Consider the following 15,303-nt stretch of genomic DNA (forward strand, 5'->3'; position numbering starts at 1 on the left):
ATGAGTTTGCTTTCATAGGGCCTCAGTCTCCTCTCGCTGATGGTCATTCTCCCCCTTGAATGTTGCCTTCCACTGCCTATTTCCTGGAAGCCAGTGATCTTAAAGTTGGGAGTGTGTTAGAACCTAAGAGTTTCTTGAATTGGCCACAGGAGACCCATTAGAACCTCTGAAAGCTTGCACATGCAAATTTTTCTAGTGAGATGGATTATAATTTTAATTTTCTGAAGGTATATAACCTTTTTTTTTAAGGACTACCACCTCAACAGGCAAATAAGTACATTTTAACTACATTAACTAAATTATTATTTTTTGAGCCCTTTCTCTGGGCCAATGGCCTGTAAATCAATGCTTTTAAAACTTTAATATGCAGACACCACACCTGGAGATCTTGTAAGAAATGCATATTCTGATTTAGTATGTTTGGGTGTCCAAGATCCTGGGTTTCTAACAAGCTCCCACACAGTCCTGATGTTTCTAGTTTTGGGGAGTACACTTGGAACAGGAAGTGTAAAGGATGCAATAAACAAACAAAAACAAACAAATAAATAAATGAAACAATGGTCCTTATCCTAAGGAGCTTACCATTTATATTGGAAAACACTTTCTTTGGCATACAAAATCTATTTAGCACTTTAATAGTGTATCTTTAGTACTTAACCTGACCCACCAAACAACAGATTGGGGAATCAAAAGTGTCTCAAACAAGTAGCGATTTTGAAGGTAAGTATAAATTAAACATTAACTTATATATAAATGAGCTTCAAAGAAGATAGATATTAATGTAGCTATTATATTTTTTTATTGCTATTTCCTGATCTGGGAAAGCCTGTGTATTATTGTAAAAAAGGGGGATGGAAATGAAATTAAGTTATTTTATTTATATGTTTTATTGATCACAATAGACTATTACAATAAAAACCCCCACATGTCAGTGGATTAATAAGAAAAAGGTTATTGCTCATTCAAATCCGAGTCCACAGTCCAGTGTCCCTGATGGAGAAGATGGGATCTGTTCCATTCAGTCACTTAGAAAGGTGGGTTGTGAACAACTTCACACCTTGACCGCCAAGGTTTTACAGACGGGGACGAGCAAGGAGGAGTTCAGGAAAGGGGGCTGAAAAATAGCGTGAACCCAGGACAGAGAAGAAACCGTGGGTGTTGGCGGACACCTGCGTTCTCTGCCATAGTGTTTTTGATCCAACTCATTCATAATCTTGATAGAAAAAAATCTTCACCTAATTAAAGGAACATTGGTGGGTCCACCACACTGTCTCTTTCCTCTGCCAGGAAGGGCCTTGTCTGTCTTTGCTGCCCGCAAGTTCCCAGATTGTAGCTCAGTGACTGTCACCTAGAGAGCATCGTACTCACTGAAGATTTATGGAATGAATTTTTGTCCAAAATCCCTTAAAGAAACAAATGTAGCTTCCCTCATAGATGGCTCATGCAACTTGAATCTATGGAGATGATAAGGTATTGTAGTGTTCCTACACAGTCTAGTTAATAAGAATTATAATAAAACTACAGGTTTACTTAGGTAGATCTGAGTGTGACCACCTAATCCCACACTGCTATCAGAAAATAAATAGGAGAGAACCACCCAAATTAAATTTAACTAATTTTCTTGAATGTTAATCCAGATGAGGGGACACACTTTTCTTACTATTCAACTTTATTTTCTCTCTGCCCAGCTTTGAAGATCGCTTTTGCAACTGCTGTGTTTCCAACTGCTGAGGTGCCAGGGGCCTGCTACACACCTGCCAGCAGCTGGGAGTGAGAGGCAGATCAGACCCATTGCCATGTCCCAGAAAGATGGTGACAGGCTAAAAAAGAAAGTGACTTTTGACTCTTCTTCCATCATTTTTATCATCACCAGTGATGAGTCACTATCAGTCAATGACATTGACAAGACTAATGTCCCCAAGGCTGATGTAATCCAAGTACAACCTTTATAAGAATAAGAGATGGTAAGATGGGGACTTCAACTGAACACCACTTTGAGGCTCCCATAATAAGGGCTGTTTTGGAACCCCCATTCTATGTAATATCAACCGAACTTTGGTGTCCCAGAAGGAAATTCAAATTGCTCGCGTACTCTCTAGCCTCTGGGAACAACTGAGCAGGACCAGTTCTTTCTGTTCAATGGGTGCTTTCTATAGCAAAAAACCTCGTAGGGGCACCAGATGGGCACCTGACATCATCATCTTCTAACATGTTGGAAAATTTCATTTCCAATATAGTTTTTAATGACTGTATTTTGCAAGTCACACAATACATTGTTCTCAAAAAAAAAGGCATAGCTGTAAAAATAACTTTGTCTCATACACAGGTATGATATAGTTAGAAAAACTGGAATTTTCCGTGGTGTTGGGTTCTGTTCAGTGTCATGTCAAGCGTTTGACCAGGGAAATTTATCAGAGACAGTTCTAGGATGAGAAGAAAATCAAACCCCCAAACAGTCCTTATAATGGGAGTCTCAGTGGTGTTCAGGTGAAGTCCCCATCTCAGAATCTTACCGTCGTTTAGGGAACTTTATCTGAAACAAAAGACTCGCTATATGTTAGTATGATAAAGAGGAGCTTCAGACAAACGTGCTGCTCAGCAAGCTCTAGAAGATGCTACAAGAAAATAGCACAGCCAGGAAAATAGGGGGGTGAATTTCAAGGTTATCATGGTGCGTGGGCAATCATATGTGAGCAGAGGATGTATGTGGTAAGGACCGTGTGGGTAAAATACAGAGATCTCCACCAATAGCCTTTCAAACAGGAGCATGGCAAGATCATCTCTCCTTTTAACAATTTTCTATAATCTTGCCAAGAGTGCTGAATTTTAAAAAAGAGTTCCCAAAAAAACCAAACCAACCTACATTTGAATGGAGATGAAAGTAAGTGTAGAACTGTACTAATAAAATCTATTATTTACTCTTTATGACCCTTCAATCAATCTACTGGATAATTAGTAGTGTAGAGGCCATTTTTCTGAGTCATCGTTTAGAGTAAACACAGATTATTAGAACTGAAGGATTTTGTTGACACCAGAGAAGGGAAACAATGAATCATTTTATTTTATTGCCTAATATTTATTTCTTAGGTGACTGGCCACTATTGTTGCATTTTCATAATTAATCATGTTTGAAGAAGGAAGAACCAAAGAAAACATTTTTCACTGAATCAAATCAGTTTATTTCTGGTTCTGCCACAGCATGTAGTTCATAAATAAGTTAGTAATTTGCTTCTAAAAGTCCGAAATGGAATAAAGTATGTCTTTCTAGTCATATGAATACCATCTCCCTTTGTTTCCTATTATTTTGTATATGTAGATATTTAATTTATAAATATAACCCTTTCTGTCTTCCCCTTAGCATGGCATTAATAGACTGTTCTAGCCTTCAGAAGGTATTACTGGCCTTTGAAGACTGGGAAATAATATCGATTCATTGTGAACTGCCTAGAAAGCCCCCCCCACAATTTTTCAGTTACATGTCTAGTTTCATCAACTGAACCTGAGCCCTGTGCTCAGGTAAGTTTCATCTAGGTGATCAAAAGTGCCGTTAGAATGATAGGTAAATTGGAATATTTAGTCCCAGGTGTTGAGCCAAATGCTATCATGATCTCTGCTATGACCTTTAAAGAAAGAGTGTGCTCAGTGTCTTCCTCGATGTCTTGAAAGGCTTGCTTTTCAGAGAAGTGAAAGTGGCCTTAGTCACGGCACTTTTACATTTAGAAAGATCTGACATTAGTGTGATGTTGTGGGAAGCTGCTTGTTGGAACCTGAAGTGGTGGCTTTTAAAAAAAACATATAGTTTCAGTGAACAGACAGAGAAATTCTACACTGACTTTAATTCTAAGATGACAAACATCTTCCATGAGTGAATTAAATGTGATGATGGGAAACATGGTTTTGAGCCTTAGATTCGATTGCAGAGAAATCAAGTGTATTTGCTACTTCACAACCTTATCACCTGCTAGTGACATTGGAGATTTGTCCTAGTAACTCCATAGAGTTTGCAGAGGAAGATGTCCCATATTCTGGAATTTAGGGATCCAGTCCCATGGTCTTCTCAAGTAGTCCAGGGGCCTCCGTGACATGGTGCTTATAAGCAGGTAGGTACTACCGACGGCTATCAGTGTCCCAAAGAAAAAGAATCCTTTGTTTAGCACCTGCAGAGACAGCAAGAACGCTCATATTATTTCTGCAGAGATTAAAAATTTGAAATAAACTTTATTCTTAAACAACCAAGGGGTATACAGTTCCTCCTTTGTTCTTGAACCTGAAACAGCAATTTCATTTCATGACCACTCGGTAGTCTTGCAATGGCTGGTAAGGTCAAGAATCTGGAGCTTCCTTCTTTTCTCTTCTTCCAGACACACCTGAATCCTTGTGTTCTGTATAAGGAATTCTTAGCAGTCGACCTTTGTGCAGTCACTAAGAAAAATCCCCACCTTTTAGAAAAAGAGCTCTGAACTCTGTCTTAGAAGAGCACTGTGCTGAAGCCACAAACAGTCCATTGCTCAGACCCTGCACTAAGAGTCCATGAGAAGAATGATGGACCCCGTGGCCTCTGTGATTCAGAAAACATGCACACACAGAGTTTAAACACAGCAACTTTACCACCTGCAATGTATTAACAGCATTGGTGAGGTTCATTCTGGTCTAGGTTGGGTACTCTCCCATAGCATCCTGACCTCTGTCACTGCACTTATTGTCCTATATTTTAACTGCCTGGTATCATCTTTCCCCTGTTAGATTGTTAGCTCCTTGAGGGCAGGTATCCTACTTTATCCATCTTTGAATAAGTAAATTTGATTCCTTCCAATCCATTCTCCACACAGCAAAATAATCTCTCTACAATCTGCTCTTGAGTTTATTAGCCTCCTTCAATCTCCGTTTCCCTCAAGTTAATATTCAAGATGTTTATGAAAGCCATTCTGACAGGTGTGAGGGGATAGCTCATTGTGGTTTTGATTTGCACTTCCCTGATGATCAGTGAAGTTGAGTAATTTTTCATGTACCTGTTGGCCACCTCTATGTCTTCCTTGGAGAAGTGTCTATCTGATCCTCTGCCCGTATTTTTAATATTAAAAAAATTAATTACAGTTAATATACAGTATTATATTAGTTTCAGGCGCACGACCCAGTGATTAGACATTTATGTAAACCACAAAGTGATCACCCAATAAATCTAATACCCATCTGACACCACACATAGTTGTTACAATATTATTGCCTATATTCGCTGTGCTGTGCTTTACATCCCCATGACTATCCTGTAACTATGAATTTGTACTTCCTAATCCCGTTCCCCTTTTTACCCAGTCCCCTAAGCCCCTGGCAACCATCAGTCTGTTCTCTGTATCTATGAGTCTGTTTCTGTTCTGCTTGTTCATTTATTTTGTTTTGTTTGAATATTTCACATATAAATGAAATCATATGGCATTTGTCTTTATCTGTCTGACTTATTTCACTCAGCACAATATCCTCTAGGTTCATCCATGTTGTTGTAGATGGCAAGATTTCTTTCTTTCTTTCTTTCTTTCTTTCTTTCTTTCTTTCTTTCTTTCTTTCTTTCTTTCTTTCTTTCTTTCTTTTTCTTCCTTCCTTCCTTCCTTCCTTCCTTCCTTCCTTCCTTCCTTCCTTCCTTCCTTCCTTCCTTCCTTCCTTCCTTCCTTCCTTCCTTCCTCTCTCTCTCTCTCTCTCTCTCTCTCTCTCTCTCTCTCTCTCTCTCTTTCTTTCTTTCTTTCTCTCTTTTTTATGGCTGAGTCATAGCCCATTGTATATAAGCACCACTTCTTCTTTATCCATTCATCTATTGATGAACACTTAGGCTGCTTCCATATCTTGGCTACTGTAAATAATGTTGTAATGAACATATGGATGCACATGGCTTCTTAACTTAGTGCCTTGCGTTTCTTTGGATGAATACCCAGAAGTGGAATTGCTGGGTTTTTTGTTATCTCTTGTTATAGCCTGTGTTTTAAAGTCTATTTTGTCTGGTATCAGTATTGCTACCCCAGGTTCTTCTTCTTCTTTTTTTTGTTTCCATTTCTATAAAATATCTTTTTTTCCATTACTTTACTTTCAGCCTGTGTGTCTTTAGATCTGAAGTAAGTCTCCTGTAGGCATCATATGTAAGGGTTTTTTTTCTTATTCATTCATCCACTCTATGTCTTTTGATTGGAGTATTTAATCCATTTATATTTAAAGTAACTGTTATGTATTTATTGTATTATTATAAAATATATGTATTTATTGCCATTTTATTAGTCATATTTTTGGTCTTATTCTTTTTCTTTTTAAAGAAGATTTTATCATTTCTTATAATACTGGTTTGGTGATGATGATAAATTCCTTTAGCTTTTTCTTATATGGGAAGTTCTGTATCCGTCCTTGGACTCTAAATGGTAGCTTTGTTGGGTAGAGTAATGTTGGTTGTAGGTCCTTGCTTTTCATCACTGAATATTACATACCAATCTTTTCTGGCCTGCAAAGTTCCTGTTGAAAAATCAGCCGACAGTTTTAAGGGAACTCCCTTGTAGATAACTAATTGCTTTTCTCTTGCTGCTTTTAAGATTCCTTGTCTTTAAAAGGTGGCATTCTAATTATGATGTGTTTTGAGGTGGGCCTCTTTGGGTTCAGCTTGTTTTGGACTCTGCACTTCCTGGACTTGTATGTCTATTTCCTTCACCAGGTTAGGGAAGTTTTCTGTCATTATTTTTTCTAATAGGTTTTCAATTTATTTCTCTCTCTTCTGCTTCAGGCACCCCCGTGATGCAAATGTTGCTACAACTGATGTAGTCCCAGAGGCTCCTTAAACAATTTTCTTTTTCTTTTTTTTCCTTTTTTCCTTTTACTTTATTGGGGCGATGTTGATTATCCTCATTTTGTTTTGGATTCTTTTTTCTTTTTGCTATTCTGATTGGGTGTTTTCTGCTTCTTTGTTTTCCAAATTGCTGATTTGGTCTTCTGCTTCATCTATTCTACTGTTGATTCCTTGTAATGTATCCTTCATTTTAGTTACTGTATTCTTCATTTCTGACTATTTTAAATGTTTTCTAGCTCCATTTTTATGTCTCCTATATCTTTGTTGAAGTTTTCTCTAAGTTCATCTACCCTTTTCCTAAGTTCATTGAGTATTATTATAACCAATGTTTGAACTCTGCATCTGATAACTTGCTTGTCTTCATTTTGTTTAGTTCTTTTCCTAGAGTTTTGTTCTGTTCTTTCATTTGAGACATATTTCTTTGTATTCTCATTTTGGCAGCCTCCCTATTTGCCTCTGTGTATTATGTAGAGCTGCTGTGTCTTCTAGGCTTAGTCGAGTAGCCTTATGTAGTATGTCTCCTGTGAGACCCAGTGGCCCAGCCTCCCCAGTTATCCAAGCTGGGAGCTCCAGGTGTAGCCCCTGTGTTGGCTGTGTGCACCCTTCTGTTATAGTTGAAGCCTGATTGCTGTTGGCACATCATTGGGCAGGATTTACCCCCAGACTGATTGGTTTTGAGGACTAGCCACAACTATAGTGGAGGATCTGCTGTGTAGGGGCCTACTCCACAGAGCAAGACTTGCTTCAGTGGGGGCTCTGGTGCCCTGCCAGTCTGCCCCTTAATGTGTCATTGGTGTAATTGGTTGTGTGGTGCTCTGGCATGGTCTGAAGCTGGCCACTGAGTGTGCTGGGCTCTGGGGCCTCCTAAGAGGTGCAGGTCAAGTTCAGCCACCATGTGTGCCCTGCGGAAGGCCACCTGGCATGACCTACAAAGTGATCTGCAGATGGCTTCTATTTGTGCTGGAACTGGAAGTGCCTGGGAGAGGCCAAGCTGCAAGCCAAGGCTGGCTGCTGCTAGTGCTGGGCCTGGGGCTACTTAGCAAGATGTGTGAGACATGCTGACGCCAGATGCTGCTTGTTTGGGGTTTGTGAAGATTTGGGAGATTTTAGAAAAATCTGCAGCATGAGCCAAGACAGGCCATTTTCATGGAAAAGCCACAGGACATGGCTTGGGTAGGCCCTGATTTGGGTAAGGTGGGGTCTCAGGGACTCACCAGAGTGGGTCAAACAGTGAAAATGGTGTTAAAGGTGTTAGCCCGGTTGATGAAGACTCAGATAAGGTGCTCATCTGTCCCTGCCAGCGCATTAAGGGGAAGGCTCAGCAAGGGAACAATGGCTTCTGCCAGCACTTCTGTCTGGGAGATAGCCACCCCTCCAGCCCTCTGCCTAGAGCCAAACAATCCAGTTCCTCTCCTTATGACCTTGGCACCTTCAGAGCTGCTGGCCCAGCACTGGAGCTCAGAGCAAGTAAGTCCTGGTAAGTTGCTCAGAGAGTAAGTCATAAAAGTTCTCATCACAAGAAAAACTACTTTTGTTAACTATGTGTGGTGATGGGTGTTAACTAGACTTACTGTGGTGATCCTTTTGCAATATACACAAATATTGAACCATATTGTACACCTGAAACTAATATAGTTACATGTCAATTATACCTTAATATATATAAAAAAAAAAGCTGTTGAAGGCTCTCTTACCATTCCAGCTCCTCCTGTAGCCATTTTATCATGTATGTGGTACCTTTCAGCTCCACTGAAATACTTCCCATTTTCACTTTGAACACATGAGAGTTTTCTTCAGCTTCTGAGTGTCTCAGGCCACTCCTATTCTCCTTGCTGGGTAGTTTTTACGTTTCCACTGCACTTGTCCATTCTCCCAACAGTCTCTGAGCTATGTGAAGGGTAGGGGCTATTTCTTGTTCACCACCATACCCAGCTCAGTCTCTACACTAAATAAAACTATTTGTTGAGTGCCTGAAGTTGTAAAATTTCCAAAGTGGAAGGTCAGGAATCCGAATGTCTATTTACTGGCTTCTCTAGGTCATCTGCTTAAAACGAATGTGGTGTAACATTATATTAGAACTTGATTATGTTTTATAAGTGATTTCTTTTTGTCTAGTTTTACAAATGAAACCCATAAGAGCATTACATGAAGCAAAAGTCAATTGATAAATAAGAGGAAGAAGTCATCACTTTGCTAAAATAAACCAAAAAGGTTAGAGTGAGCACCTATTTGTTTTTTGAATATCTTTCCTTCCAAATCTCTCACTCTCTGTTTCTGCCTCTTTGTAATTTTGTTCGTTAAGCACGCTGCCTTCTGAGTACCCAGGGTGTTTTTCATTTGGAAGGCAAACAATTCATGTGTGGCAATCACTTCTTCCTTCACCTGAAGCACACAGAACCAACGCACCATGAATCTGAACACAGCAGATTAAAAACAAACGGACAAACAAAAACAACAGAGTCTGTCCCCACCTTTTTTTGCCAGCGCCAACGCAGCACTGCCTCGTGGTACCTTATTCTGGAAAACGTGACCTGTAAGAAAGTTTAAAGAGTACCCTGTGTGTTCTCTAATGGCTAATAGGAAGATTAAAATAAGGAAAAGTCTTAAATTCAGAGCTTACCATGGTGTAGAGGGGGATAAAGGTAGAGGGCATGATAGCATGAAGAAACTTCTCCACGTTCTTCTGGAAGATGAACCATCTTGAGTTGACATGTGCTCGCATCTGGAATAATGCAAGAGTTTTAAAGAACACCTTGGGCAAAATGCCTTTTTTTTCCCCTCTAACTTATTAATACTTGTTGTTATTCATCATAAAGCCTGATGTCAAGTAGTCAAATAAATTCTTATTTCCAAAAGAGTCATTCCCAATCCCTTTTAATATTTCTCAACAGTATAGGACATTATCTTGAAAAGGTAGAGCAATTATATTAAATCTGTTAGAGAACTCTGTTTTGTTCGGAGGTCAATATGGGAACTCTACTGTGGTTTGAAAAACTGGATCTGTGGGTAATCTGTGAGCCCAATAATTTGAATAATTTATGTTGCTTCCTGGTTGGTTTGGAATACTGTTCATGGTAGGAAGGGATCTGTTTAAACATATTCCATCTTCAGAACAAATATTGTAGCTGTCTTACTTTTAAAGACACAGGGAAGATACACTAATGAGCCTTTTAGTATGTTATACAACTTCCTTCACCACATATGAAATTACTGTGCTCAAGTTGAAGTCCACTTTATTACTTTCTGGCTTTAGAAAAGAAGGAAAACAGCAACACTATCTTCTTTAAATTTATCTTGTAAAAATTTTAAACTAAACATAAATTATACATTTAAACTAGACATTTAAAGCTATAACCACAACAACTTATTATGAGTTCTTCATGTGACTGCTTCAAAATGGAATTCCATTTTTCTTCAGGTTATTAATTTTCTGACAATGATTTCTTTGGTGTTACTTTATTATTATTATTATTTTTAATGTATAATGCCCCAAAGGATATTCAATGGGACTCGAAGGGTGCAGCTTATAATGTTAAGAGTGAAAAGTCTATTTAACGTTTCTCAGATTTTTCACATGTATTAATCCATGTTAAAGTTATATTTTCTTTACAATAGCATATTACTAACTTTGCTCAATATGTAAGGTTTGAGCTTGTGAATTATCAGAGATTGAATCAGACACTTGGTCATCTTTGTTGCCTCCTAAATGTCACTGAAGTGGAGATGGAGGTGATGTGCACAGGTCGTTGTCACTGTGTACACATCACTATCCACCTGTGTGTACAGAATGCTGTGTGGGTGTCACTTTGTACCTATTCTTAAACTTCAGAAAAAAGAACACTTATTAGAGTTTCAGTGAATGACCTCATGGGGCAGAACCCCACCCCCACTCACCTCTATGTAATTGTACATGGATAGGTCCAAAATCGCGTGGTCGTCTGGGATTCTAAATCTTGAGAATTCAGGAAGACACATACCTGGAAGCCAAGTAAAATAACACAACTTTTATAAGACAGTCTATAAAAATGTGCTGGACTCTACCCAGATAAATTAAATAGTGTATTCTCTCTAACCTCTTAAAACTATGGGTAATCAGGCTACATGACCAACAACCAAGGAATACTGAGCAATAACACATAAGCATTTCCTATTGTGATTAAATAAAACTTATGATAAAGTTCATATAATGTATACTGGTTTAGTAAATCGTTATCTTCCTTACTTCACAAATGGAAGGCAGTTCATTAAATGACTGTACATGACCCCCACCACCTGTCCTGCTTAGAATTTGCTATTGTCCTATGAGTTCTCCCATGCACAGCATTTCACTGCACCTAGGACACCTTAGGAGCTTAAACAACAGATCCCCCATTATGTCGTGATCTCCCAGAAGCAGGCCCCATGTTATATTCATGTTTGAAATCTTAACCTGGTATATGTTAAATACCAAATAAATATTTGATAAATTAATAACTAACTAACATAACTTTTTGCATGGCCAGACAGCTCCGGTTATCTGGGAAGCTGTTTCTAAAGTCAGAGAACCTGGGTGCAAGTCCCAGCTTTGCCACTTCTCAGCTACATGACTTGGGGCAACTGTTTCTAAGCTTAAATTTCCCCAGTTGTAAAATAGGAACAAGAACAGAACCCATGCCCCCGTGTTTTCAAGGAGGACCGCATGAGATAATGCATTAAAAGGACATCAAGTTACTCAGCACATGTGAACTGTTCAGTGATGTTAGTTATGATTATTATTGTCATATTATTCTTGTTTTATCTTTGTTGTCTGGTGACCAAAGCCAGTGTTGACAGTATATTCTGATACTTGAAACCTCCATCCATCTCTGTCATTGTTAGCAGATGTAACCAATCACATGAGGGCTAAGACGAGAGGAAACCATATGCCTCTGGATCCCCAGTATCTGAGTATAATGACTGGGAAAGCGAGGAAGAAAACCACAAGCAATTTGCGCTGGAAGCTGGAATCTCTGCTGACCCAGACACCACAGCGTTAGTGACTTCCTACAACCTTCACACACATTTACTGTGAACTTACTTTGCACCAAGCTTTTTTTAAATAGAAAGCTTTACACAAATAATTTAATTTCCACAACTTTCTGAAGTTGGTATAATTATCCCTACTTTATAGGTGGAAAAATAAAAAATACTTGAGACTTTAAAAAGGTGATGTGACTTGCTCAAGGTCACACAGGTGAGTCAGGGCTGGAATCTTGGTGGAGGTTTAAGCGAGTTCTTTAAGTCTATTCCTTACCTGAGACAGGTTTAAATTCACAGGGAGCATCTGAGTACACATGACGCTGAGAAGCAGTTATTCGGGTCTTAGGGTATTGTTGGCAATTTCTTTGACAGATGAAAACTATGTACATTTGATTTCAGAATTACATGTAAAAATTTTAAACTTTAGTATCGGTAAAATTAACATATCGGTGGAATCAATTTTCATCAGAAGGCAAATGGAGGTATTAAATTGAGAACTTTGATAAGGCAGAGCAAGAAGACCCTGGAGCCTTGCACAGCTCTCTGAGAGCCTGCTGTAGGCAGGGCAGGCAGGGTGGCACCCAGGCTGGAAGGGAGAGAAAGGAGCATTTCTCTGCCAAATTTTGCTCTCAGAACTTTTATCTTTGTAATGATCACTGCATAGACCTCCGTGTACAAACCTTAAAAAAAAAACCAACTATATTTCACTTTCTGGGTGCTTGCCTGATATGGGCAACTGTAGTAGCAGAGGCTATTAACAGAAGCATTTATAATCCTGAACCGGAAGTATGAAGAGTGGGTTTATGATCACCCAGGATCAGAAATAGATCCACAAATAATCAGCAGGGCTAGGCCATGTTCATTTGAGAAATTTTACTTACTAAGGTCATTATTGAATTTATCCATTAACTCATCAAATACCAGGCAGTCTTCAAAGCCCTGAAACAAGAAAAATGGGAAAAAATAAACTGGAAGTAATAAAAGCTTCTTAGCAATTTTGAAGAGACCTTCCACCGGTAGTTCGTAGGATGTTTACCCTCAAGCAGCACACAGCAGCTGAATAGTCAGTCACACCTGGCATTGAATGAGGATTTTTCAAAACCATCAACTGTATGCATGCTTGATGGTTTTGTCTTTGCCTAATTCATACGTGTTATTTATAGTGAGTTGGAATTTGATCAAAATTTTAAATTACTCTTGTAATTTTGATGGGCTCCATTGCTTCTTTAAGAAGCAAGGATAATTATAGTGTTCTACCACGAGTACTAGAATTATATTTAAACTAGTCAGATTCATATTTCTAAGATTCATATTTCGAGCAATTTAGTGACAGGAGAGCTCTTGTATTAATTTAGTTCCTATCAGCCAAGAGTAAAGCAAATTTCCAATATTAAGAACTCTACAAAATTAGTAAGTACTGTGTTTAATACAGTGAGGAAGAAGAAAATCAAAAGCTGTATTTCCTGCTTTCTAGGAATTCAGACTATAGTTTTGGAGACAATACAAAGTACGTCAAAGTTAAAAAATTAAGTAATTTTCACATCAAATTAGAGATTACATCTGAAGCAAATACATTTACTTGTCTATTATATAGACTGTTAATTTAGATGTGAGAGATACCACATAGGGTTGAAATAAAAACACTTTTAAATTCTTGACTTAATTCATTCATTTATTCCCTTAGAATCTCTATGAAGTAGGTACTATTAAAATCCCAATTTAACAGATAAGGAAACAAAAGATAAGTTAGTCGTGCAATAACATATTTTAACAAAATGTGGCATCAGGATTTGAACCCAGGCCTTTTGAATCCAGAGCCTGGGCATTTATCCACTAAACTTGATGAGTATTTATGCTTTTATAAAACAAAATGTTTACCATTGCTTTGTAGAAAATATAATCAATTAGATTCACAATCTATTTATACTTGGAATATATCCCAATCTCCAGAACAATAAAAAAAAAAAGACTGTGGTTATAAAGCTCTTAGTTACCAAGCACACATGCATAATATCTGATCATTATTTCTTTTCTGAAATATTCTTCTAGCCAAAAAAATAAAATTTCCAGGAAAACAGTAGTATTCAACATCTAATCTGTTTTATAGTTTAATTTGGCCCTCTCAACGGTGTTTTCCTTTCTTTTGGAAAGAAAAGTGAAGAAAAAAAAACAATAATTTGAGATATTTTCTTTCTTTGAGCCTAACATTTATATACTTGTGCGTAATATCTAGAAAAAATATCTTAAAAATCAAGTCTTGTGCTGTTGATAGTTAAGTCTCCAAATTTTAAGCTAGCAATACGTTTTCTAACTGCACAGATAACTATCTTAGGCTTTATGCTTTTTTCTACATTAAATTACTGGATTAAATAATACAAGACAGCTATAATTAGTGATGAATCTAGTTAAACAGCTGCTATGATTGTTGAATTGATTACATTCTCAGAGAGTCTCTGGGGATATTTTAGACAGTTTTTAAGAATTCTTACCCTGAGGATACATTTATTGATTTTTAGAGAGAGAGGGGGAGAGAGAGAGAAAGAGAGAGAGAGAAACACTGATTTGTTGTTCCACTTATTCATGCATTCATTGGTTATTTCTTTTATGTGCCCTGACTGGGGATCAAACCCACAACCTTGGTGTATCAGAATGACACTCTATGACACTCTAACCACCTGAGCTACTAGGCCAGGGCTTAGGCACTTTTTTAAAAAATTTAAGATTTGTAGACAGGGATTTACCTGGGGAAAAGAACTTACCGCGTTCATTCCTTGCCCAAAAAAGGGCACTATGGCATGGGCCGCATCTCCCATCAGCACACAGTGTGACTTAAAGTGGAAAGGAGAGCACTTCACAGAGATCATGGGCTGGGCAGGCAACAGAAAGAAATCTCGCGTCAGATTTTGCCTTCAGAAAAAATAATCAGAATGTAAAGATGTTAGATTGGTATTAAATACTGCAGGATTCTCTCACGTTTGCTGGCTTTGTCACCATAGGATTTTACTGACAGATACACAAGAATGCCAGGAAGAAAACAGGAGAGGGAAGAGCTGAAGTTTCTTCCAGTCCCCAAATTCTATTGTTGTAATTACCTTGGTTTGCAGCCATCACGTTCAAAAAGAACGCATTTAGCTTCATGTCAATAATTTGAAATACACCGGAATTGTATGTCATAAAAGTTTCTTATACATGGGCCATGCTATGTTCAGTGATGTTGGTATGTTTTAGGTTACAGACAGATCAAGATGCTGCTGTGCATTTGATTAAACCCCAACAAGCCAAAATAAAAAGTGATGTGAATTTCTCTGTATTTGAAAGTGGACAGTTGTAATCACAGTCAGTGTTTGAAAAGCATCCAGAGAGGTTTTGTGGAAGCTATAATTAGAGAAACAGTATATAAATCTGGATTGTAAATCTGGTTGGAAAAACAAGAAATAGCCATGAGGCATACGGGTTAAATTTTGGTGCCAGACAGAGATTTCCATCAA

At 38.1% G+C, this 15,303-nt stretch overlaps 1 protein-coding gene across 1 annotated transcript in view; it reads right to left on the bottom strand.

The window, feature by feature from the left end:
• Nucleotides 1-3,817: 3,817 nt before the first annotated feature.
• Nucleotides 3,818-15,303, bottom strand: part of KMO (kynurenine 3-monooxygenase) — a 40,406-nt gene continuing 28,920 nt past the window's right edge. Inside the window, 7 exon segments of the mRNA XM_090263508.1 lie at nt 3,818-4,005; nt 4,008-4,157; nt 9,289-9,348; nt 9,438-9,539; nt 10,712-10,794; nt 12,697-12,754; nt 14,575-14,722. Coding sequence (XP_090119634.1) covers nt 3,955-4,005; nt 4,008-4,157; nt 9,289-9,348; nt 9,438-9,539; nt 10,712-10,794; nt 12,697-12,754; nt 14,575-14,722 — 652 coding nt within the window. The 3' untranslated portion in view covers nt 3,818-3,954.

This window comes from Furipterus horrens, unplaced genomic scaffold, assembly GCF_987537825.1.
Source record: "Furipterus horrens unplaced genomic scaffold, mFurHor1.1.pri manual_scaffold_15, whole genome shotgun sequence".
Taxonomy (NCBI): Eukaryota; Metazoa; Chordata; class Mammalia; order Chiroptera; family Furipteridae; genus Furipterus; species Furipterus horrens.